The sequence below is a fragment of the Carassius carassius genome, chromosome 36, assembly GCF_963082965.1.
Source record: "Carassius carassius chromosome 36, fCarCar2.1, whole genome shotgun sequence".
NCBI lineage: Eukaryota > Metazoa > Chordata > Actinopteri > Cypriniformes > Cyprinidae > Carassius > Carassius carassius.
The window spans coordinates 5228314-5254515 of record NC_081790.1 but is presented as its reverse complement, the minus strand read 5'-3'; the positions used below and the strand labels follow the sequence as shown (position 1 = coordinate 5254515).

At 35.0% G+C, this 26202-nt stretch overlaps 1 protein-coding gene across 1 annotated transcript; it reads left to right on the top strand.

Annotated features, from left to right (window-relative positions):
• Nucleotides 1–20250: 20250 nt before the first annotated feature.
• LOC132116653 (proteinase-activated receptor 1-like) lies at nt 20251–25708 on the top strand. Its single transcript, XM_059525513.1, has 4 exons — nt 20251–20475; nt 23211–23291; nt 23881–24000; nt 24453–25708. The coding sequence occupies exons 1-4, from the start codon at nt 20412–20414 to the stop codon at nt 25565–25567; spliced, it is 1380 nt and encodes a 459-aa protein (XP_059381496.1). The 5' UTR covers nt 20251–20411; the 3' UTR covers nt 25568–25708.
• The last annotated feature ends 494 nt before the right edge of the window (nt 25709–26202 follow it).

Genomic DNA, 26202 nt, shown 5'->3' with positions numbered 1-26202 from the left:
TAACAAAAAAGTGTGAAACAACTGAAAATATGTCATATTCTAGGTTCTTCAAAGTAGCCACCTTTTGCTTTGATTACTGCTTTGCACACTCTTGGCATCCTCTTGATGAGCTTCAAGAGGTAGTCACCTGAAATGGTCTTCCAACAGTCTTGAAGGAGTTCCCCGAGAGATGCTTAGCACTTGTTGGCACTTTTGCCTTCTGTCTGTGGTCCAGCTCACCCCTAAACCATCTCGATTGGGTTCAGGTCCGGTGACTGTGGAGGCCAGGTCATCTGGCGCAGCACCCCATCACTCTCCTTCTTGGTCAAATAGCCCTTGATGCCTTCAGTGTGACTCTATAATTTTCATAGTCATGAAAATAAAGAAAACTCTTTGAATGAGGTGTGTCCAAACTTTTGGTCTGTACTGTATATATATATATATACCATATATATATATATATATATATATATATATATATATATATATATATATATATATATATATATATATATATATATATATATATATATATATATATATATACGGTGGGAAATTTACAAAATATGACCACATGGAACATGATCTTTACTTAATATCCTAATGATTTTTGCCATAAAAGAAAAATGTATAATTTTGGCCTATACAATGTTTTTTTTTTTTGGTTATTGCTAAAATATACCCCAGCGACATAAGACTGGTTTTGTGCTCCAAGGTCACATTTGTTTTTTACTCTGCAATCTTTTATTCAAAATGTAACTTGTTTATCATTTTCACAATCCAATCAACAACCTATCGATGAAATCAAGTCTCACTTAGTTTTTTTTTTCATTTTATAGTTGTTTCACTCTGAATTGTGTCACATTACAGCAGTTAAGTCAGTTGCAATTTCCTTTTTATGAATTATTAATATTAGATGACAAACATCTGCTTAAAAACGTGCCTTGCCAATTGGCTGAAATAAAATGAGTTTGAGTTGAAGTACTAAAATGACTATAACTGACAAAAAAAAAAAAAAAAACTAAAAAACTAATAAAAATTGCAATCTGCAAACTTGCCATTCTGACACTGGCCATTCACATAATTCATGCAAATAAGTCTTCTATTATTAATATAAATATTTTCACAATCCAATCAACAACCGATGGACAAAATAAAGTCCCACTGTTTTTTCTTCTTTTCAAGTTGTCACGTTGTGGCAGTAAAGGTGGTCACAACTTCTGTCTCATGCCTGTTTAAAAAAATATAATAATAATGACAGGCTTTATGATATTTAACAATAACCTGTTCCAAAATATTGCATTGGCTTTCAGAATTTTACTACAGCTGGCAATGAAGGGTGTCACATAAATGATTCTTCATTATGATAATTAGTGTTCCCTTTGACTGCAAACTTGGATCTAATTTTTTTATTTATTTATTTTTTACCTAAAATTTTAAGAAAATTGCTGCTTGATTTTATTCATGCAACAGTTCATGCTGGGAACCCATGCACCAATATACTGTGGACATCACACTATTACAGGTAATCTGTGAATATACAAGAGATCACAGTAAAGCAAACACAGCTAATCATTGTGATTCTACAGATCAGTGCTGTTACATCAGTCATTTCCTGAGCCTGTTCACTGTTATATATTCCTGTGAGGATCTATAGGACTGAATTCAAAGGGTGTGTTTTGTGGGCCTTTGTTGCGATGGCTAGTGTTCTTGTCACTGGATAATTGGTCAGTTAGTGTGTTTTGTTGTTTTTGAGTGGGTTTCTCTCTCTCATGGGTAGTTCTGTAGTGTTTTTGGCAGTAGTCGCGTCTGTAAATCATTTAGATTAACTCTGCGGAACACAAGAGGAGTTCGTTTTAATAATTGTAGAGTGATGTTATGGATAACGAAACTGCAAAATCTGTAATCTGCAGTTAATCAAACTTCCAATGGAGAGAATCAGGCAGCGGATGAGAGACGTGCCTGAAAGCACTTTATGGTTTTGGCTGGAGTTATGGATAGTTTTGCGGAAGAGAGAGAAGACACTAGTTTCTCAGAAACAAGATAATGTGAGAATGTTGTAACAATTGCTGTTAATAATTCACACATGGTAACATTACAGATGCTTTTAGGCAGTTATTATCATAAAAAATAAAAATAAAACGCTTGCATTACCCGAATTAAAATAAGCATTAAATGAAGTCAAATTAAACATAAAACCCCCTTTTCATCTTAGTATATTAAAGTAAATAAAACGAAATAAATCAAAACTAAAACTTAGCCTAATTAAAACAATGTTTAACATAAAACTAAATACAATTCAACTAAAATTCAAATGAAAACAGAATAAATAAAATGGGCAAAAAATAAAATCTGATTTTAAAATAACACCAACAACCATGTTAGTCTTTAACTTTGTATTAGTATACTAAAATAACACTGTTCCCAGCTAATACGTTGCCCACAGTGCTGGAAAAACCAGGTCCAACCAGATTAAGGAACATGATAACTGTTTTTTCTTTGGTCTACAGTGGTCTGCTAGACCTAATGTTCTGCTGACACATACATTCAGGCCACATATGTGTTTGTGCATTTGTTAAGGCCTCAGAGGGTTTAGGGATTAAAACTGAGCCCCAGATTAGATGGAACAGAGGGAACTCACTCTCATTATCTAGGATCTCATCCTGTGGTATTTGGCTTGGGGTAGCAGGGGTTAGTTAGCTATAGTCCTTCAACTGTGCTTCTACATACTGACATGATCAAAGTGTCATATGTTATAATTTAATGGCCAAAAGCAACAATCCCTCTAGGGCTTCCTGAAGTTAAGTGCTGCGGTCAAGGGCAAGACTGATAGATGACATTTGTGATTGTTGTTTATGGTTCATCCTCAACTAAGACTGAAGGTACACCCATTCAAAATATTAATAATTACTGTAATGTTATAGCCTATAAATACTACTTAAATAACACTGCAGTGTTTGCTTGACATGTATTTGCTTAAAGTAATCAAATGGAGACCATTTATAAAAGTGCTCAGACTTCAGTTTTTACAAAATGTAAAAAAAAAAAATAGCTTTATTTACTCACCCTCATTTTTTACAAAATCTGTAGTGAAATGCAGTTAAACAAAGAAAAAGACACAAAATCATTAAAAACAGACTTGTGGGCTATATTCCTGAAGCCATACAACTGCTTTGTGTCAAGAAAAAAGATAAGATTTGAGTAATTGTCAGGTCAAATTAAGGCATTGTCATTAATTTAATCAAAAAGATGGCTTCTTGATTAAGCTTATAATGCAATTACAAATCCCAGCACTATTTTCCTGCTGCATGCAGTTAATTTTGCTGATAGCAAGCAGTAAAGAAAATGTTATTGTAAAGAGATGTTTGTGAACATTTTTATTGATCATGACAGCAGTAATTCATCAACTGATAGTGAAGAGCATTATAACTAGTCATAAACTCAAACACTTAGCAGAGCAATTCTTTTTTTGGCATTTTATACAGCTGATTCAGGTTTCTGGCTTACCAGATCGGAAATTGCGCCATGCAAATGTATTCATAATCATCATAATCCCTCAGCGAAACAAACAAACAAAATATACATCATTACAGCAGGCTATATATACATATATACAGTATATTTAGTGCAGAAGATGCTGTCAGATTTATCTTAAAGAGAATTCCTCATTCGGAGTGAAAACATCCTCAGTGTTTTAATGTGCACAATCCAAGCCAAACACAAGGAAATGAGGAACTTTAGTTTGGAGCTGATCTTGATGTCAGGATAACAGCAATTCTTCATGGATGCCCTTAAATGGGAGAATCGTCAAAATAAGTAAACAATTCCAATTTCCAGGACGTTTCTTTGCCTTCATGGGAATATGAAAGTGATTCTCTTCTTTCTCACGTTCTCTTTGTCTCTGGAGCAAATTCTGAATATCAGCACTAAATTAAGAAACTTAAGGAGGCCATGCACTTTGAATTGTGTTTTTAAACATGGCAGTGTAAGACGTTTTTGGATTTGTCCCAGGAGAGAAGTCTGAAAAATAGCAGGATATCCATGCAATAACAATGACTGTGCTTAAAGTGTGTGTGGGGGGGTATACATTAATAAAAAAATTAAATAATAAAATAGTAGTTTTCTCTCAGTACTCAAGTCTCCACTGGGAGAGAATGTGTGTATATTTTAAGAGGAATCTGAAGGTTTTTCAGCTCTCAGCTGACCTTGGCTATTCAGCCAACAGCAAATACTTTTCTGCAAAAATCTGTGTGTATCGCAGCTCAAACACTCAGAAGCAGATATGAGAGACTCAGAAATAAAACAACAGAATCTTTCATTATCCGACTGGAGCTGGAGGCGAGGAAAGATCTGCACATGGACAAACCTCTCTCACACACAGATGCAATGCAAAACACACACATGCTGCAGACAGTGAGTGCAGATGAAATATCTCCCTGATATGTCATTGTTGTGGGTCACTACTGACTTTAATATTAATAGACAGTAAGAGTGCCATTACATTTGTGGTGAACAACTAAAGTCAACGAGAAGACAGTTTTTCCTAGGAAAAAGTCCACCATTGCAATGCAAAATATCTTATACTTTCTGTGCCATTTTTTTTTTCTTATACTTTCTGTCCCATCCCATCTTAATTCTCAATTTTTCTTTATAGAAACCCTCAAGGGTTTCTTTATAGGAAATCAATTAAATGAATTTTCACACATGCAAGGATGGATGGCTCAGATCTTTGGTAGAGAACAGATTGAGAGTAAGAGCGGATAGTGTGTGCATGTGTGTTACGTTTCAGTCAGTGTTCATCATTACTGATGTACATCAGAGCTTTCTTTGTTTTGTTAAACAGATTGGCTCGCAGATAAATGGCCTCTGAGGACTGAGATGTTATTCTTCTCTCCATATGAGCGCAACAGCGATTAAATGTGTTTGCTTGCGAAATAACAATACTTTGCTCTGAACTTCTGGAAGTTACTTTTAATGAAAAGTTGGCCCCAAAAAGCTTTTGTACTTAAACCACAAAAAAAAAAAAAAAAAAGATTTGAATAAATGAATGAATGAATACCTAAATAAATAGATAATATAACAAAATAAATAAAATGATATGAAAAATGAAAAAAAGAAAAATTAATTACTTAAATAAATACATTATTTTTATTTAAATATATTTTTTATTTTAAAAATTTTATTATTATTTATATTCTGTATTATTAAAAAAGATTTTGAATACACTGTCGAAATTAATTTCAAATGTACCTAGTAGTCATTGCCGCGCCTCTTTATTGAAACTGAATTTTAGCCCCTCCCTTCTGTCAGTTACACGACACCTTTCCACACCTCTAGGGAAACTGGGATCCATTTAATATATTACATTTGTACTCCGTACAGAGTCATAAAATGAGACTTAATTAACCTGTTACATTGCCACACCAACCAATAACGTTCTGCTGCATTTTCATCATTACTCACAGTCAGCACCTCCACCGGCCATCCATTAGCTGATGAAGGAACCACATCAGTGTGTGATAGCACAGTGTATGTCTGGCTGCTCCTTTCAAGCTCATCCATGAAATCCCCAGATCCAGCGCAGTGAGAGATGGGATGGGGTTTGAGTGGCTGCTTGTTTATATTTTTCTGGTCAAGGTTTGTTGTGGAATGCAGGACCTCACTGTAAAATCTGTAGCAAGGAATTAAAACCAAACTCCATAACCTCAGGTTAGATCAGAAACAGACAGATGTTAAATTTGGTGGTCCAGCACTAATTCAAATCAGAACTAACCTCACTCTGCAGAAAGAGCCAGACCATTACATTAACGTGCCTGGACAAATACGACTATGGAGGAAATATAGATTATAGGCAAAGCTGTTAAATATATGCAGTGCAGTGCAGTTTTATGTTAAATGGCCGGATTTACCCTATCCTTAAGTATTAAACTTGAGTCATCCCAGATGATTTGTAGTATGGACATGATAGATAGATAGAAAGAAATAAAATAAAACAATGTTATAGACATGTTTCTGCACTGAAAACAACTGACTTGCAACTTGTGCCAGCCCAATTGAAACTGCACACATATACACAAAAAGAGAGCCTTTATCTTCACCAATTAATGAGGCTTTCATTGACTGTTTATCGTCTGTTTCATGGGTTTTATTAACTGTTTGTTTAATGTTTACTGGGTGCCCTGGGCAACATGCAGCTGGTACGGTCACTTTCTACACTATTGTGTCTCTGTACACTTTCCATTTCTATCCCTTTCCCCCTCACTGACTTTCCCTTTATCTCTTCATCACATTCCCATGTCCTTAATTTCTCACTCATTATCTTACTCCTTCAATCTTGCTCTGGTTGTGGCTTGTTAAAGGCTATGTGATTAATTAGCTCATGTCACGCTCTGCTCTTTGTTAGCGGGAACAAAGAGCTCTTTACGCTGTAGTAGATCAATGCATGCCCTCTTTGAAGCGCCACACATCATTCTCTATCTCTCCCTCAAACTGAACACAGGCTTGTGGAGCGATTGCCAAATGCACAAACATGTAAAATGTCACTGGCTTTTAATGCACACTATACATGCACATTGGCTTTGCTTTATGTAGCTGACACCAAAAAATATGAGTAATAACTTACATAAAATTACACTTTAAATCATTAATCAAAATCGAAATGTTCACTAAGCAAGATAAATTGTGTGTGTGTGCTGGACACTGGCCATTTTCCCTCCTGTGTGCCAGCTGTTGTCCCCAGAGACACAGCTTGTGCCCTGTAAACACAAAAGAAACACTCCTCAGCTGGCAGCCCTGCATAGCAACACAGGGCTCAAGGTTTTGCTGTTTAGAATAAACAAAATATAACTAGTTTTTAAAAAGCATGTATATGCATATTTAACAATATATTTATGATTTTAGCAATTCTATGAAGTGCTCCATTTTCTTGATGAATGATCTATGGGCACTGAATGACTTTGCTGAAGTAAATGTAACGTCACATGTCATATTGTTAACAAGTGGTTAATCCATCTCTGATAATCTTTTTAATTTACACATTAAATTAAATAGTTTCCTCAATATATCATCTCAAAGCCACGACATAAGAATGTTGTTACCTCGACAAAATGTTCTTCTGGCCACAACATATTCTCACGTTCCCACAAGTTAATATAACATTCCCACAATTTTATATCTTGTGGCCACAACATTATTATCATGTTGCCTCGAGTTAATGTTTCGTGGCCACAAAACTAAGCTAACTGAACAGGCCCCCCCAACCCCTGGTCACAGTAGTTCAGAAAGGTCCCGTCAGAGAAAAGTTTTTATCTCACTTCATTCTTAAAGGGATAATTCATCCAAAAATGAAAAAAGTTTGTTCTAAACTCATAAGACCTTCATTCATCTTTCGATCCCACATTGCCCACTGCTCTGGGTGTGTGTTCATGGTTTGTGCGTGTTCACTGCTGTGTGTGTGTGTACTTTGGATGGGTTAAATGCAGAGCACAAATTCTATGGGTCACCATACTTGGCTGTATGTCATGTTACTTTCATAATTAGTTCAATCAATTAAAATTAGGTCGCAAAGAGCATCCAAAGAATGAAAAAGACAAAGTTAGATACAGAATGTGCAAACTTGATTATAAGTATGGTTACAGAATGTGAGATGGTAAATCAAGTTTTTAAGACTCCGATCCATTGCATGACTTTAAAAGGGTATATTGAGATCTTAATTTGTTATTTCCAGAATATTTTAATGGCCTTCTCTTTGTTCCTTTTTTATTTTTCATTTTGCGTCCAAAATCATGATTCCTATCAATAGTGTGAATCCTTGAGTTGGATCTGAACTTGCAACTATATTTCTATAAGATAGCAGCAAACTAAGAGAATTAAATCTATGAAACATTGATAAAAACTACAACAGAAGTGTCCTAAATGGCAAGACAGGTTATATTGTAATTTTGTTGATAATTATTATAAATGAAAATTTTGTAGCAACATCACTTAATTTCTCTGGACAGTGAATGAATAATCAAATCATCTCTGATAAGAGAGGCAGAAAGGGCTCTCCCAGAAGTGGGAGTGTGCGGATGAGAGTGAGTTATTTCCGCTGCAGATGATTCCTGTTACTGCACTTCTGCATTGCCTGGAGGCCATCTGCTGCTTTTAACATATACAGAACCCAAAAAGAACCTCTTTCTGTTTTATCACATCCTGCTTCATGGGAAATTAATATACTTGATTGACAATTTGATGGACAATTTGTTTTTATTATTAATATGAAGTGTGTAATATGAAGGGTATTTAAGATCCTGAAGCAATAGTTAAAACACACATGTGTACATAAACATACCATCATAAAGCTGCACAACACGTGTAGAGCTAGGCAGGCACGCAACTGAAGACTGAAGTACAAATACGGAAAGTGTATTTCTGAGTATTTCTGAGCTGGATAGTGCCGAACTCAGTTGTAGGTGTTAGGATCTTCTTAAATGGGAGCCTGTGACAGATGCTTGCTCCATTCATTTCAGTGGTGCAGAAACCAATGTTATTTGGGAGCAATTAAATGGTCTTTGTTTAAGAGCTGTTATGGGGAAAATTAACTGTTTGTTATTGTGAGATTTTCAATCAGTGTATTTATATTTTATTTTTCTCTTATAAGCTTATAGCTTTTCTTTGCTGTTTGGTGATTGGTCAAGCTGTTAAATCGGTGGGGCTTTGCAACCAGCAGCCAATAACGGCAACTGTGATATGCTTAGAAATATAGATGGTTTAATATTTTTGTGGAAATCAAAGATTTTTTTTTATAATTTGTTGATGAATAGGAAGTTTATGTATTTTAAATATATATTTTGTGCAACAATGTAAAAGTCTAAATTAAATATAATTTAATTTATGCATTTAGCAGACGCTTTTATCCAAAGCGACTTACAGTGCATTCAGGCAATCAATTTTTACCTATCATGTGTTCCCGGGATTAAATATAATATTAAATATATGTTAAATATAATTTATTTAATTCAAAAAAATTAGAAAATCTCATAATATTATTTTTGCAATATTAACAATATCAGTAGACAAAGACAATGTTATGAACACTAAATAAAATGTTGCAACACACTTTGCAACAGCATTGAAAATAATAAAAAAAGTTTCAAAAATCAACAATGTAACACTGAAGACTGGAGTAACAATGCTGAAAATTCAGTTTTTCACCACAGAAATACATTATATATATATATATATATATATATATATATATATATATATATATATATATATATATATATATAAACAATTAAAAATAATAAGTTCCCTCCTTCAAATGAACATCAATCAGCCAGCAATGTTTGGAATTATACTGAACTGAGTCTAAATTTCCTTGATATATTTGTCATAACACATAACCACAAAAACACTTTGCTCTATTTACTCTACAGTCATACATCCATGAGACACACGCCAGATTCTGGGCCCTGTCTTGGCTTTAGTTCTTGACATGGGTGTGTTTGGCTGGCATTTGAGCATTAGGTATGTGTTTGTGTATAGTGGTTTGTGAAGTAATTGGCGAGTTGAAAGAGTTATAGTTCAATCTATCAATTAGCTAATCCCCCAAAGAAAACCTTTCTGTCGACAAAACTAATTAATTAGCAGCGAGCCGCTTAGTGATTTGGGAAGGGCAGTGATCATATATCATGTCCCACTAAAAGGATTTGTCATTTCAAGCTCCTCAAATCAATTGTACATGCATGTCCCAGCCAAAATAAAGAGATGTGAGATATTCCATTGTTCGAAGGCAACATGGGGGGATTTCCAGTGCGATGAGTATATGAGGGGGATTTCCTTCTCTGAAATTCATTTTAATAACAAAAAATGATCTCATCCAATAAATATATAGGAATTGCAGAATGCACAGTGTTGGAGATGTGATTGAAAGAATACAGAAATTAGAAATATTTTATTTATTTATTTTGTACATAGTGCTCTACTACACTAAGCATGCACATCAAGAGGAAATAATTAATATGTAATGAAAATCTGCATTTTTAGGCATCATCCAGATCAGTTAAATCTGAAACCAGTATATTATATGGGGAATTAATAGTTTTAGGCAATCCACAACCCAGCTAAAAAGGAACGTTCTCAAAACTTTGGCTAACATTTTGTTGAGGTCAAAAAAGTAAGTTCAAACACTTTTTCTTTTTTTAAGAATAGAATTAGAATAGAGAGAGTCAAATAAAGAAGCAAGAGATAAATCATTAAAAAGTAACATTACCATGCAAAATGATAATGGAATGTTCCTTTAATGTTCGTACAACAAAGAAAAATAAAAGTTTTTGAACATTACAGAAAACATTCAAAAATAACCTTGTCATAACTTAATGTATGTAAAACACTGTAAAGTTCCAACGATGAAAAACTGTAATAGCGACATTTAATGTAAATAATACATTTAAATTGCATATAAAATTTCTATAAAAATACTGTAAAATGTAGTTTTCAGAAGTGAAAAGACATATACATATCAATATTTCCCCCACCTATAGTGCAAAACTACATGTGATGAAATTTGATTCAAGTTCAATACGTAAAACCTAAAATGTTGCTACTTTTTTATTTTACAAAGTTCTGGCAAACACAGCCTGTTTTAACTGTAAAATTGACCGATTTTTACAGACACATGACCAGCTGTTTTCTTTGTGTGTGTGAAAGAGAAATAAGGATCAGGTGATGATGGTCATTAACTCATAGACCTGCTGATTCTGAAGTCACAGGTCATTCACCTGATGCCCTCCAGACAGACAGCATGCTGGGAAAGCATGAGCATCTACATCAGCCAAGCTAACTGAGCACAAACATCAGTCTGGCCTACGCTTCCCCCACACACTTTCACATACAGCAGGATACATTTGGGCTGCTACTTGAATTCTTTTCTGGTTTTCCACAAGGCCATAAATCCTAGTATAAGATCAAAATGTGCATTTATGAGTGAAAGAGAGAGGGTACTTCTGTACAGACCACAAAAGACAGCCACGCTAAAATGACTTACAGTGCATTTACGGCAGGGTTAGTTCTCCAGGGGGCAGACGGAGGTTAAGTGCTTTTGCTTAATGCTTCTCAGGGTCTGCTGCAGAAAACACCTGTCATTGCGAGCTCTACTTTACAGAGTACTTGCATTAGATTGTGCATAAACATTACGAATTATATGTATCTGTTCCATTAATTATCATAATATGTACTACATATCAGTTACACATAAGTATATAAATATTTATATGTTTTGGATTAGTTTCTATTTTATATTTTCAGTTTCAATTAGCTTTAATTTATATATATATATATATATATTTTTTTTTTTTTCATTTTAGGATTTTATCATTTTAGGAATTTTAATTGGAGTTAGAATACATCCAAGTGTACGTGAAGTGTGCCATTTGGGACAGGGCCACAGTTAAGGGGCTAAAAAAAAACAGACTCGCATCTGTGGTCCGTGCTGTGGAAAATGTTTTAGAAGGAAACAATTGCACCCAAGAGTGATGGAATATAAACAAAATCATGGAATGGTTGTCATGGCAATACATTGTAAATGCTGGCCATTTCAAGCTGGCAAACTGTCATAGCAGTTACACCCACTAGGATGTGCTGTGTTTGAAACACGCTCTTGGACAACAGACCATGTTTCCTGCAGGTGGAAGATTTATTTCCATTCAGCAACAGATGAAAACCATTACAGTGGATTGGGAAAGTGACTCAAGACTTAGAAAAGCAAACATTTGGATCAACCGGATTATGAATGTGTAAAAAGGAACAAAAGCTGTTCAGCTGTGCTGAACCTGCATTACTAAAAGTGACACAGTTACTGAGAAATAAAATGTGTAATTAAATTACAGTTACTTAAAAAAATGTTAAAGTTACAGCGGGTGTTACACCTGAATATTTTCTGTGAAAAGCTAGGATATGTTGCTTTGCCTGTGTTAGATGTGCACGGTGCTCCCTGCCATTTAAAGGCTGTTTAGTAAGTGATGCTATTCTGATGCTTTTGATTGGTTCTCGTTTGAATTTGGAGTGCACCAATCTATTACATTTCCAGAGTAACCTTCTCAACACTGGCAAAGACATCATAAAAGTAATCCATATGAATCGAGCCATTTAGCTTGCTTGCTTTAATTGATATGATGAACAGATTAAATGTACAGTAGGCGTTTTGAATCACATATAAACATTAATAAACACATACGTCAGTTATGGCAAACTGAAACTGGATGGATGGATGGATGGATAGGAGCAAAGTGTTGCTTTCAGATTGGAATTTTTGTATTGCTGAAATGGCCAGAACAGACTTTAATGTCAACAGACATTCCTCAGAGATCAACAGCACAACACACACACACACACACACACACACAAACCCCTACACACTGCATTGATGACATTTGGCAGACAAAACACATTTCTGCTGAACTGCTGTGTCTAAGTGTCTCTGATAAGCTAAAAAAGAAACCAATTAGTGCTTTTCCAACATTGGAGCGCTGCTGAAATGTGTTGTTTTATACTAACCATACCCGGTAACACTAACACGGTTTTATCTTCGGTGCTGGGAATGTTGCATATTCTATATACACATATATATATATATATACAGTACAGACCAAAAGTTTGGAAACATTACTATTTTTAATGTTTTTGAAAGAAGTTTCTTCTGCTCATCAAGCCTGCATTTATTTGATCAAAATTACAGAAAAAACAGTTATATTGTGAAATATTATTACAACTTAAAATAAATAGTTTTCTATTTGAATATACTTAAAAAAATAATTTATTCCTGTGATGCAAAGCTGAATTTTCAGCATCATTACTCCAGGCTTCAGTGTCACATATAACATCCGGTCTATCACATGATCATTTAGAAATCATTCTAATATTCTGATTTATTATGAGTGTTGGAAACAGTTCTGCTGACTAATATATTTGATGAATAAAAGGTTAAAAAGAACTGCATTTATTAAAAAAAAAAAAATTCTAATAATATATATTCTAATAGTATATTTTCTTTACTATCACTTTTTATCAATTTAACACATCCTTGCTGAATAAAAGTATTGATTTTATTTAAAAAGAAGAAATAAAAAACAATTACGGACCCCAAATTACTGACCAGTAGTGTATATTGTTATTACAAAATATTTATATTTTAAAAACATAGCTTCTTTTTTATTTATTTTTATTTTTTTACTTTTTATTCATCAAAGTATCCTAAAAAAGTATCACATGTTCTGAAAAAATATTAAGCAGCAGAACTGTTTCCAACTTTGATAATGAATCATCATATAGAATGATTTCTAAAGGATCATGAGATAATGATCCTAAAAATTCAGCTTTGCATCACAGAAATAAATGATACATTCACATAATACATTTAAAAACAATATTTTAAATTGTAATAATATATCACAATATTACAATTTTTTTCTGTATTTTTTATCAAATAAATGCATGCTTGATGAGCAGAAGAAACTTCTTTCAAAAACATTAAAAATAGTAATGTTTCCAAACTTTTGGTCTGTACTGTATATATATATGAAGAGTTCAGATGCAAAAGCCTCTAAGTGCCATCTGAAATTTTCATCTAAAATTAGGATATTTATATATATATATATATATATATATATATATATATATAGAATAACATAGTTTTCTATTGAGCATCACACTTTCTTTACCAATCTTCCAAAACACACTCCACTAGACAGACAGTTTTAAAAGAATGAAAAAAAAAAAAAACCGTGTTGTGTGCATGTGCTCTGGTTTATTGGTAAATGTTTATTGAATGAGATCATTATAATTAATATCAGTAGCAAGAACAGATCACCTCCCTTCCTCTTCCTAACTTGTCCACATGCTCTCATTGGAGATTTAGCTCTACTTAGAGATGAAGTGTTTTGTTTATGTGCCACTTGTGCAACCAAACAGAAGTGAAAAAAAATTAACTGTGCAAAAAAATGATATATATATATTAGTGTGTGTGTGTGTGTGTGTGTGTGTGTGTGTGTGCGTGTGTGTGTGTGTGTGTGTGTGTGTGTATATAAATATAAACCTTTTGCTCAGTTAAAAAATAAATAAATAAATAAAGTCGGGGTTGTATGAAAAAAAAGTATTTTATGCTCACCACTGATTTGTGTAAAAAAGAAAACAGAAAAAGATTAATATTGTGAAATATTATTTCAATTTAAAAGAACTGTTGTCTATTTGAATATATTTTAAAATATTATTTATTTCTGGGATGCAAAAAACGAATTTTCAACATCATAACTCCAGTCTTCATTGTTACATGATCCTACAGAACTCATTCTAATGTGCTGATTTTCTGAAACTTTTCTTCTTATTATGTTGAACACTTTAATATTTTATCTAAACTATTATATTTTATCAGGATTTTTGATGAATATAAAATTTTAAAGAACAGCATTTATTTGAAATGAAATAATTATTAATCACTTCACTGTTACTTTTGATCAATTTAATGCATCCTTGCTTAAAGGAGTCAAATGACGTTGCTAAAAAATCATTATTTTGTCTATTTGGTGTAATGCAATGTGTCTATGCATGTGATGGAAATGTTACGCCTCTCACCATACATTTAGAAGTTAATTTTAAAATGCAAAGTTTTGGAAATACTTAATAAAAAATAAAACTCTGCAAACACTTGCATTTTTACAACAATATAAGTGTGTCCCATCAGGTAATGAAACGTTCTACACACACTTGTGGTCTTTATGCTCACTTGAACACTTGGATACCAAATACAGGAAAAGCGTCATAGAAGTAGTCAAGTAGTCAAGTGCAAAGACCGCAAGTGTAGGTATTTGGGAAAGGCACGAGTCTCAGTCTTCTGGGGCAGTGCGTTGATAGGTTAATAGTAAGCAAATACTATCTTCTTTTCTAATGGATGGTTTTACAACTCTGACCTTGCTAATTATTGCCATTGAAATGTTCTGCCTATAGGGCGGCACTGAATTGCAGTTGTTGCCGATATAGAGATTGGAGAGAATTACTGCCAATTGCATGACTTTCCAGTAAACTATTCAGCAAAGATAACATTTCCAGTTTGTTGAGATTAAAACATCTCAGATACTACATAAACAGAACACTTTTGAGACTTGTTTATGTTCATGGACAAACATTTGTGTACTTGTATTTTTATAGCCATCACATTAAACATACAAATGGACTCAATAAATGACAGTTGCACTCATGACAATGTCTTTAAAGTTAATAAATTAAGCCACAAGTTATGTCACAGATTAGCTTTACGCTTGTAATTAAACACACACACACAACCCTTAGAAATCCATGCATGAGAGTTCACGTTCTACCACACACACGCAAGCATATCACTTTATATTTCATCGTTACTGTGAGTTCCATGTGTTTAAGGAGACTGAATGTCTGAGCAACATCAGAAGGACTGAATGTGTTAGAAATGTCAGGATGCATGCGCTTCCTGTACATCTGTGCGTCACTTGTGCTGGTGTTGTATGTTTACAACAAAGAGATTTTGAATGATAGTCAGAAAACAAAGAGATCCGAGCTACTAAGGTTAGACTAAAAGGTTAGGATTCGATTTGGTTATATATACTATTTTTGGAAAAGTATATGTAAGAGCATAGATGTCTTTAGAGTCATACAAAATAAATATATAGGCTAACACATTTACCTTATCTAACAGTTGGAAATTTAAAAATTTACATATGAAAAATCAACAATAAAATTGGTATCAGAATTAGCTGAAGAAACAACAGAAGCTGAATACTTCCTGTATAATTATTAGGAAATAAAAAAATAAACAAATAATAATAATTAATTAGGGCTGTTAAATATTTATTAATCGGTTTTATTCAAATAAATTGCAATTGATTACATAATTTGTTTGATCAAAAAATTATATAATTACTGGCATTATCTAGGCAGATAAAAGTATGAATTACTAAACATGATATTATATATTTTCCTATCAACTGTTTTAAATCTAAAAAATGCATGAAATGTTCCAGTTTCTGCTTCTCCTTTTCTTTCACTAAATATGATTTGCTCTATAATTAATTATGACTAATGGAATGTGATGCATAATTAATTTGATAGCTCGATGTACGATAAACACAAGAGCACCCAGTAATGTTTTAAGTTGTGTTAGTCGATGTGTTAGTCGTTTGGAATCACTGACACCTAGTGGCCAGGACGTTTTAAAACTACTACTAATTTAATTACATGATGTGGGGGCAAAAAAGAAGGAAAAATGCATTCGGACACCTCATCTTCGCCAAGTTTCCAAATGCAAACATACTTAAAATAATTCTTCCTCTTGCTTACTTCATAGGCTAATTATGGATAACACATCTAAAGGAAAGCTATCATTAAGGAGTAATCAGAGAAACAACCACACTGTCACACTGCCCTCTTGTGTATCGCAGTAAAAAAAAACACCTCAGACCTGGGTCTCAAGCATTAAGAAAAATTACATTTACAATAAGAAGCATGTTTAGCCAAGTGTGACGGGGGAAAAAAAGCTTTGTAAACTACAGAAGCAGTAAAGTAAGACAGAAAACAGATGGTCGTTTCAGACAAACATCACAAGTTGGAAGTGCTCTCCAGAGGATAAACGTACTGGGACTAATTTATTATTTTGTTCCTACTGAAACATTTTGGAATCTGCAAGGTTCCAGATTAACAAAATAAATAATTCATTTTCCAAGTCTTCTACAGACTAGAAAACTTCCTCTATGGTTTTTATAATTAGTTATAAATGAAACTATTAAGATCTCTCAGTAAATGTGTGTGTGTATGTGTGTGTTTGTGTTTATTCTATATTATGGGCACCAAATGTCCCCACAGGGACTGTAAAACATGATTTTTTTTTACTGGCCTATGGTCCCCACGAGGGGAAAAAATATTAAAAATAGTATACGATATATACGATATACGGTAGGTTTAGGGGATAGAAAATAATGTTTGGTCAGTTTTAAAGTAACAGAAGTCAATGGAAAGTCCCCAAAATTTACAGTGTGTGTGTGTGTGTGTGTGTGTGTGTGTGTGTGTGTGTGTGTGTGTGTTATTATCAGCATTCTGCATTCAATGGAATGTGACTCAGTCTGCAAATAAAACTACTGTCACAGATGGTGGTTAAATGTTTATCTTTTTTAGATCAAGGTTATGAGAAACAAACACATGAACCAAGACATCTTCTCTGTTCATTAAAATCTGAGTAAAAACATTCGATTTGAATTCACAATGTTGCTATTATGAATATGCTCCATGAAAATATCTGCATTTAAATATGTAAATTTCCATATGTCAAGTTTAACTTTCAGCTGAATCTCCTTTACTGTGATTCTGCTTTGTCTGGCAACACAATTTTAAATGGAAAGAATAGTTATTTAACCTTTAATTAAGTAAACTAATATAATCATTAATTTACTATTATAGTTAATGGGGGCATATTAGCCTGTGTGCGTCTGTTTTCTCAATCAATCAGAGGTTGAGTATATATATAGATCTTTAATTTGTTAGATATTTACAACCTACAAGAAGGTTACACATCTAGAAACCATGTAAAATTACATTTGTAGAGACATAGGGTGAATCTCAGTAAATCGAGCCACATTTGACAGTCATCTCAATGTCCCAAATGACCTGAGTTCGCCTATCAGATGCAAAACCCCAACCTCTCAGCATTTCAGCAACCTGTTCAAAGAGCATGAAGTCTGTAAACATGGTTACGCTCAGAAATTATTTAAATCGCTAGTTCACCCAAAAATGAAAATGTGATGTTTATCTTACCCCCAGGGCATCCAAGATGTAGGTGACATTATTTCTTCAGTAGAACACAAACCAAGATTTTTAGCTCAGACTGTTGAAGTCTGTCAGTCTTATAATGAAATTAAACCCTGCGGCTCCTGACAATACATGGATGTGTAAAGACACAAAACGATCAATCTGTGCAAGAAACTGAACAGTATTTATATAATTTTTTACCTCTGATTCACGCAATGTGTGAACTGTTAGATCTCTCCAGAGCGCGTCCATGTTGTTCACTTTCTCAGCAGCAGGTGCGTGAGGTGTCTTCTTTTTCTTCTTGTTTTACGGCGGATCGCAGACTTATAAGTGCATTACCTTCACCTATCTCTCAAATGGACCATTAACACTCCTAATTGAGATTGTAGATAGAGTGTCAATGGTCCACTTGAGAGATAGGTGGAGGTAATGCACATAATAAGACTGATAGACAGCAATGGTTTGAGCTAAAAATCTTGATTTGTGTCCTACTGAAGAAAAAAAAGTCACCTACATCTTGGATGCCCTGAAAGTAAGCAGATAAACATCACATTTTCATTTTTGGGTGAACTTTCCCTTTAATACTTATTAGTTGACTTATGACTTACACAGCAGCAAGATATTGATCTCCCCATTTCCCCTATTCACAATGTCTTTTCCTGTCCAGTACTGGTTTTAGTTTTCTTTACATAAACCGGAAGAGGTCTGTATGAGTGTAGGCTATGTGTGCGTGCGTGTCTGTTATCTTAATCAGTCAGAGGTCTAGTCTCAAAAGAAAAAGCAAATATGCTCTCCTCTTTTTCTAGGAAACTCTGGTATATTGTATTCACGTATGGAGCAGCACAAACCAAATCAGATCATAAATTCACTCAAATACATTTTTGATCAGATTTAGAGAAAACAGTCAGACTAATTAAAAAAAGAATGGTAGAACAGGTCAGAAAATGATCTAATGAACTAAGAAACAACATTCTATCCACAGTGGGGGATATATTTGATCCCCTGCTGATTTTGTAAGTTTGCCCACTTACAAAGAAATGAAGGGTCTATCATTTTTTAAGGTAGGTTTATTTTAATGGATAGAGACAGATTATCAACCAATAAATCCAGAAAAAATAAATCATATTAAGGTTGGAAATTGATTTGCATTTGATCCCCTACCAACCAGCAAGAATTCTGGCTCCCACGGATTGATTATGTGCCCATGTGGAACACAGGTTAGTCCTGCCACTTTAAGAAGTTACTCCTAGTCCTAATGTCAGATTGTTAGGTGTATAAGGAACCTGTCCACACAATCTGTATCTTCCATTCTATCCTCTGCCACCAACATGGGCAACACCAAAGAGCTGTCAAAGAATGTCAGAGACAAGATTGTGGATCTGCACAAGGCTTGAATGGGCCACAAGACCGTTAGCAAGAAGCTATGTGAGAAGATTACAACTGTTGGTGCGATTATTCAGAAATAAGAGAAATACAAAATAACCATTAATCGACCTCAGTCTGGAGCTTGGTGCAAGATCTCGCCTCATGGGTAAGGATGAAGTGAGCACCGTCACCAAGCTAACCATTGGTAACACACTTCACCGCAATGGACTGAAATCCTGCAGCAAGGTCCCCCTGCTCAAGAAGGCAAATGTACAGGCATGTTTAAAGTGTGCCAAAGAAAATATAATGATTCAGAGAAGGCTTGGGCATTAACTCGACTCGCCATGTTTGGAGGGAGAGAAGTGCTGACTATAACCCCAAGAATACCATCCCTACAGTCAAGCACAGAGGTGGAAACATTATGCTTTGGGGCTGTTTTTCTGCTAAAGGAAGACTTCACCGCAGTGAGGGGCAAATGAAGAACATTTTAAGTGTACTGTAAAATCTTTGACAAGAACCTCCTTCCCTCAGCCAGAACACTCAAGATGGGTCATGGATGGGTCTTCCAGCATGATAATGACCCGAAACATACTGCCAAGGCAACAAAGGAGTGGCTCAAGAAGAAGCACATTAAGGTCATGGAGTGACCTACAGTAAGCATGTCTCCAGACCTCAATCCTAAAATCTGTGGAGGGAGTTGAAACTTCAAGTTACCAAACGACAGCCAAGAAACCTTAAGGATTTAGATTTCTTTAGAGGAGTAGATCAGAATCCCTCCTGAGATGTGTGCAAACCTGGTGACCAACTACAAACAATGTCTTACCTCTGTGATTGCCAAAAAGGGTTTCTGCACCAAGTACTAAGTCATGTTTTGCTTAGGGATAACATACTTATTTCACTCTAACCTTTATATCCTACTTTATGTGTTTTTTCTAGATTTTTTGGTTGGTATTCAGTCTCTATCTATCTGCTTCCCATAATAACCACACATAGGCTACGTATGCTATCTGTGTTGCAGCCAGACACGACGTCTGGGTTTTTATAACAGCAGCTCTGGGACTCGTGATGTCATCACATTGTAACGCACATCCTCGCTCGCGCCACACCGCTCGAGCAGAACAGAAATAGCAGCTACAGTTCACAGCGCGACTCAAATCAACAGGTCCTTTCTTCAGTTAGAAGAGTTTATCTTTCTATCGAGATAAAATTCAACGTTCAACTTTTTGTTTTAGAAACAAGGAACAGAAACAGATCTTGTTATGGAAATCAAAACGATCCTGTTTTTAATTCTGAATGCCCACACATGCACTGCCATCTTTAACGGTAAGTTTATTAATTCGTGAAGAAACTGAGATTATGATTTTCAAAAGCGATGGGACTGCTTGTATTTTTCTATGCTGCGCTAAACTACGTAAGAATGAGTGAAGCAAGGAACTGAAGAAAGAAACTGTTTATCTTTTTTTTATTGTTAGGCTACTTGATTGTTACGCTCTCTTTTTCTCTAAATAATACTAATTTTATATATATATATATATATATATATATATATATATATATATATATATATATATATATATATATATATATATATATATAAGACATTAGTCCTTGTCTTCAACTGTGCAGAATTAAATTATTAAAAGTACGTTAAAATTGCAATAGCCTACTCTAAAAGTATTATTTTTATCTATCGATTCTGTGTTTTCTTACATATAAAAACCACTGACAGATTGTCACTCTATCACAAGTATCACAAGCTGTATTTTAAGCATCCTTACTGCAATCTTCAGCGTCTCATCCTTCAGAAATCTTTCTAATATGCTGATTTGCTGATTGTCAATATTTAAAACATATGAGTAGGCTACATTTTTTCAGTATTCTTTGATGAATAGAAGGATCCAAAGATCAGCATTTATTTGAAATAAAAAGCTTTTGCAACATTATACACTATATCAATCAAAAGCTTAGAGTCAGTATAATTTGTATTTTTTGGGGAAAAAATTATGAATTATGAAAATTATGGAAATTAATACTTTTATTTAGCAAGGATTCTTTAAAATGATCAAAAGTAATGATAAAGACGTCATTTTACTAAATATTTATATTACATATAAATGCTGTTCTTCTGAACTTTCTATTCATCAAAGAAACCTGAAAAAAATTTATTCCGCTGTTTTCTACATTATCATAATAAGTGTTTTTTTTTTTTTTTTTTTTGGGCAGCAAATCAGAATATCAGAATAATTTCTGAAGGATCATGTGAATGGAGTAATGTTGCTAAAAATTCAGCTTTGAAATCTCAATAAATTACATTTCGAAATATATTCAAATAGAAATCAGTTATTTTAAATAGACTAGTAAAAAGATTTCAAAATTTGATTGTTTTGCTGTACTTTGGATCAAATAAATGCAGGCTTGGTGAACAGAAGAGACTTCTTTAAAAAACATTAACAAGCTTACTGTTCAAAAACTTTTGATTGGTAGTATATCAAGGGGAAGTCGTGGCCTAATGGTTAGAGAGTCGGACTCCCAATCGAAAGGTTGTGAGTTCGAGTCCCGGGCTGGCAGGAATTGTGGGTGAGGGGAGTGCATGTACAGTTCCTTCTCCACCTTCAATACCACGACTTAGGTGCCCTTGAGCAAGGCATCGAACCCCCAACTGCTCCCTGGGTGCCGCAGCATAAATGGCTGCCCACTGCTCCGGGTGTGTGCTCACAGTGTGTGTGTGTTCACTGCTCTGTGTGTGTGCATTTCGGATGGGTTAAATGCAGAGCACAAATTCTGAGTATGGGTCACCATACTTGGCTGAATGTCACGTCACTTTCACTATATAGGCAACTTAAATATTTATATAATTTCAAGCTTTGAATTGGCTTAGAAATCTGCTGGACAATAACAAATAATAATGATTTGTTTATATACTACAAATACTTTTTTTTATCACATAATAAGGCAGAATAGTTTCCATACTGTAATAGTAATATACTGCATTGTTCATACAGTTTATTTATTACATGCTGGAGATGATTTGAAAAACCATATTGTCGCAATCGTATGTTTAATGTGTTCGTGTTTCCAAAAGTGTCTGTTTTTCTGTGAAAACAACTGTTTTCATACAGCATAGCTGGACGCTTTTGTCCATATTAGGAGTTTCCTGGTATGACTTTCTGCGCTAGAGCGCCCTCTGGCTTCGAGTATGAATGAAAGTTTAGCGCTCTGTGATGTTCATCTCGCCTTCTGGGTCCGAGTAAAATATCATGTCATGCACAGACAGTCCTCTCTCTTTGAGTTTAAATCTATATTTATTCACACCAGCTCTTGAAAACCTCTATGCAAACACACTTGACCGAAAAAGTGCGGGGGATGAATTTAAGGGAAGTCGTGGCCTAATGGTTAGAGAGTCGGACTCGCAATTGAAAGGTTGTGAGTTTGAGTCTTGGGCTGGCAGGAATTGTGGGTGGGGGGAGTGCATGTACAGTTCTCTCTCCACCCTTAATACCATGACTTAGGTGCCCTTGAGCAAGGCATCGAACCCCCAACTGCTCCCCGGGCGCCGCAGCATAAATGGCTGCCCACTGCTCTGTGTGTGTGTTCACAGTGTGTGTGTGTGTGTGTGTGTGTGTGTGTGTTCACTGCTATGTGTGTGTGCACTTTGGATGGGTTAAATGCAGAGCACGAATTCTGAGTATGGGTCACCATACTTGGCTGAATGTCATGTCACTTTTTTTTTTCATTTTTTTTTTCCGTCCCCCACGCCCCCTCGCATACGCCCCTGTCTGGTATACTTCAGAACATTAATAAAAGAAAATTATTAAGAAAAAGAAATAACAGAAAAATAAAAGTCCATTAAGCTAGAAACAGCTACAATTACCTACAGTCATTCACAAGCACATTAAAAACAACATATTGCTGTAGGCTCTGATAGAGAGGAAATGTCCCTGTGTTTGTTTTGGTCTGAAGTATTATTGCTATTATTTAGCTGTCAGATATGGTTGTTTTCCTGGGTCTATCTAGTGTTAGGAAATTAACTGGTATTTCTTTTGTATGTTTGATTACAGTCAGTGCTGAAGGCAGTTTATCTGAAAATACGACTGTTCAACTGGTTAATCCAGAAGATCATCATGAGGAAGAAATAAATGGTAAAGTTTTCAGAGATTATCTCAACACTGTCTTACACTGAACATGAAGTAATGACCAGAGTATGAAGAAATGCCCCCCCCCCCAAAAAAAAAGCAACAACATTTTATACATTTATATTTAAATATTATATTTATATTTATGAAAAGACTTTAAATTACTACTGTGAAATATATATATATATAAATTGGTTATTAGTAAGTTACTATATAAACAGTATGTGAAACATTGTCAATGGTTTAACATGTAATGTTAATTGCATTATTTTTGTGTCATGTATGATGTTACCCTGATGGTGTGGTCTTTGAGGGTTTTACCTTCTGTATGGTGTTTATCAGTACATTTTATGGTTAAAATCAGGTTTTGGTTCATAAAAACAGGATAGCACTGAATGAAATATCCAGTTTTAAGTAAAATACACAGGCACCAATATGCTGCTCCTAGAGCTCTTACTGTAAAGAATATGGTCCAATGTTTTGTCTTTGGCTAAGACTAACTTAAGGCCTTATCAAGGCAAATGTGTGGCAGTCATCTTTCCTTATCTGGCTGTGTTATGGGAGCTATCACTGATAGATGAGTGTTTGGTTACAGCCCCTGCTGGACGCAGTTTTGCTGCTCTGCCTGACTCTGAAACCTCGACGGATGAGCCAACTGACTACAATATGGATGAGACACTGCCCAACTCTTCAATGCAAAATAAAACTTGTAAAGGTATGTACAATATGCAGCAAACAGACTGCTAACAGTAATCATACAATAAATTAAATGGCCTTGTGTTTGAGGTGTAATTTAGGCCCGTTCATACCAAGAACAATAATGATAAGAATTAAAACTCAATCTAATTCTATGAGGAAAAAAAATCACTCTATATCAATAACAGCACAGAGGAAGGATAGCAATACTTTCAGAAAGATTTCTTCTAGCTGATATATTGAATATTGACAGCCAGTTAGAGTCCTGCTTTAATGAGCTTGAGCATTTCAAGTGTCAGACAACAAAAATGATGCATGCATTTATAATAAACAGTCTGTTGGTGTGAATGATAGTTATCCTTCTTGCTGTGAATGTCTTAAGCATCTTCATAAAGGCCTCTCAGTCATATGTCTAGAGTTGTTACGAGAGGTGTCATTGATGCTGTTGTGTTTTTGTATGTCGGGTTATAGAGTTATGCCAACAAGAGTCCCGATCTACTAAAGGAGCACATCCATGTAACGTCAGTGATCCGAATGCAGCAAGATGCAACTCAACTATAATCCGGAAATACAAGACCTCAGTCGAGGCTGTTAACTTCCTTAAAAGCTCACTGGTCACACGCATCATGCCTTCATTCTACATCTTCGTCATCCTCATTAGTTTGCCCCTGAATGCTTTGGCCTTGGTGACGTTCACCTGTAGGATTCGAGAGAAGAAACCATCTGTGATCTACATGTCTCATCTGGCGTGTGTGGATCTGCTCTTCACCCTGCTGCTGCCTCTGAAGATCCACTACCAGCTGAACGCTTCAGATTGGGTGTTCGGTGAGGCGGCGTGTCGTGTGCTCAGTGCAGCTTACTACTGCTACATGTACTGCTCCATACTGCTGATGATGTGCATGAGTGTGGACAGGCTGCTGGCCGTGGTGTATCCCATCGCCTCTCTGACCTGGAGGAGCGCAAGGAAAGCCACACTCATATGCATATTAGCCTGGCTGCTGGCGATCACTGGTACGGTACCGCTTCTCTCAGTGACACAAACATTCAAGATTAAGGATGTTGGTGTCACCTGCCATGATGTATTGATCCATAATGACCCTACAGATAAGCAGTACATGTACCAGTTCTCCATCCTCTCCTGTTTCTACTACTTTGTGCCACTTATTGTCACCTTAGTGAGCTACTCCACCATCATATCTGTGCTCCGTACCAAGTCTAATCTATTGGCGAAATCATCATCTCTCTCAGAAAATCGAAGAAGAGCTGTGATTATGACTATTGCTGTGCTGATGGTGTTTGTTGTGTGCTTCGCACCAACCAATGGCATCCTGTTTTACCACTGTTTTCTTTTAGCTGCTGGATACACCAGTGGTGAGGGAGATTCATCGTATGCAGCTTACCTGTTGGCTGTGTGTTTGGGGAGCGCAAGTGTTTTTCTTGACCCTCTTCTTTACTATTACGGCTCATCTCAATGCAGACAAAAGATCAGCTCTGTGTTTTGGTGGAGAAAACACACCTTGTCAAATTCAAACAGTCAGACAAAATCCTCTTATGTGAGTTGTGAGTACAGACAGGCACGCATTTAGATGTGAATTGTTTCAAAAAAGAGCTGGTGAAATTGGGCCATTTACAGAAGATTGAATTTAAAGTTATCGCTCTCTGGCCACAAATCCTGATTCGTGCTAAAGCAGGATGTATATCCCTTCCATGCTGTTATTTCTAAAAATTCAAACTGACCCAACCTATTCACTGCTCATGTGACTCCATTTCCTGTTTGTGACTAAGAAACACAGTGTAAGAAACACAGTGTTACTGAAAGCATTTTACATGGCCATGTTCAGATTACATTTCTAGAGAATTTCAAGAGATTTCAGGGTTGAAAAATTGAGTTAAGTGGCAGTAAATCTATCTAAAACAGGACAAAATGTTGTATAGAAAAACAAAAAAAATGCTATTTTTGAAATATTTACTTGATACAATTTCATTCAATTTTGATTGCAAGACATTTACAAAATTACACAAATATTTGTACAAAACCTGTTGTAAAAATGTTGTTATCTTTATATTTTCTGAAACATTATTTAGCACAATCAGCGTTTTCTATAAATGAAGGATGTACTTTCAGTAACTATTTGTTTAAAAATACATGGTCACATGCCTCTGGAGGAACTAGAGGTTAAGTGTCTTGCTCAGGGACACATTGGTGTCTCACAGTCGATTC

What these genes read in the sequence shown, in the direction of transcription:
- LOC132116653 (XM_059525513.1), top strand. Translation starts at nt 20,412, where the DNA reads ATGGAAATCAAAACGATCCTGTTTTTAATTCTGAATGCCCACACATGC. An exon ending in TCATGAGGAAGAAATAAATG is followed by an intron (nt 23,292 to 23,880) that starts GTAAAGTTTTCA and finishes GTTTGGTTACAG; the next exon opens with CCCCTGCTGGACGCAGTTTT. An exon ending in GCAAAATAAAACTTGTAAAG is followed by an intron (nt 24,001 to 24,452) that starts GTATGTACAATA and finishes GTCGGGTTATAG; the next exon opens with AGTTATGCCAACAAGAGTCC.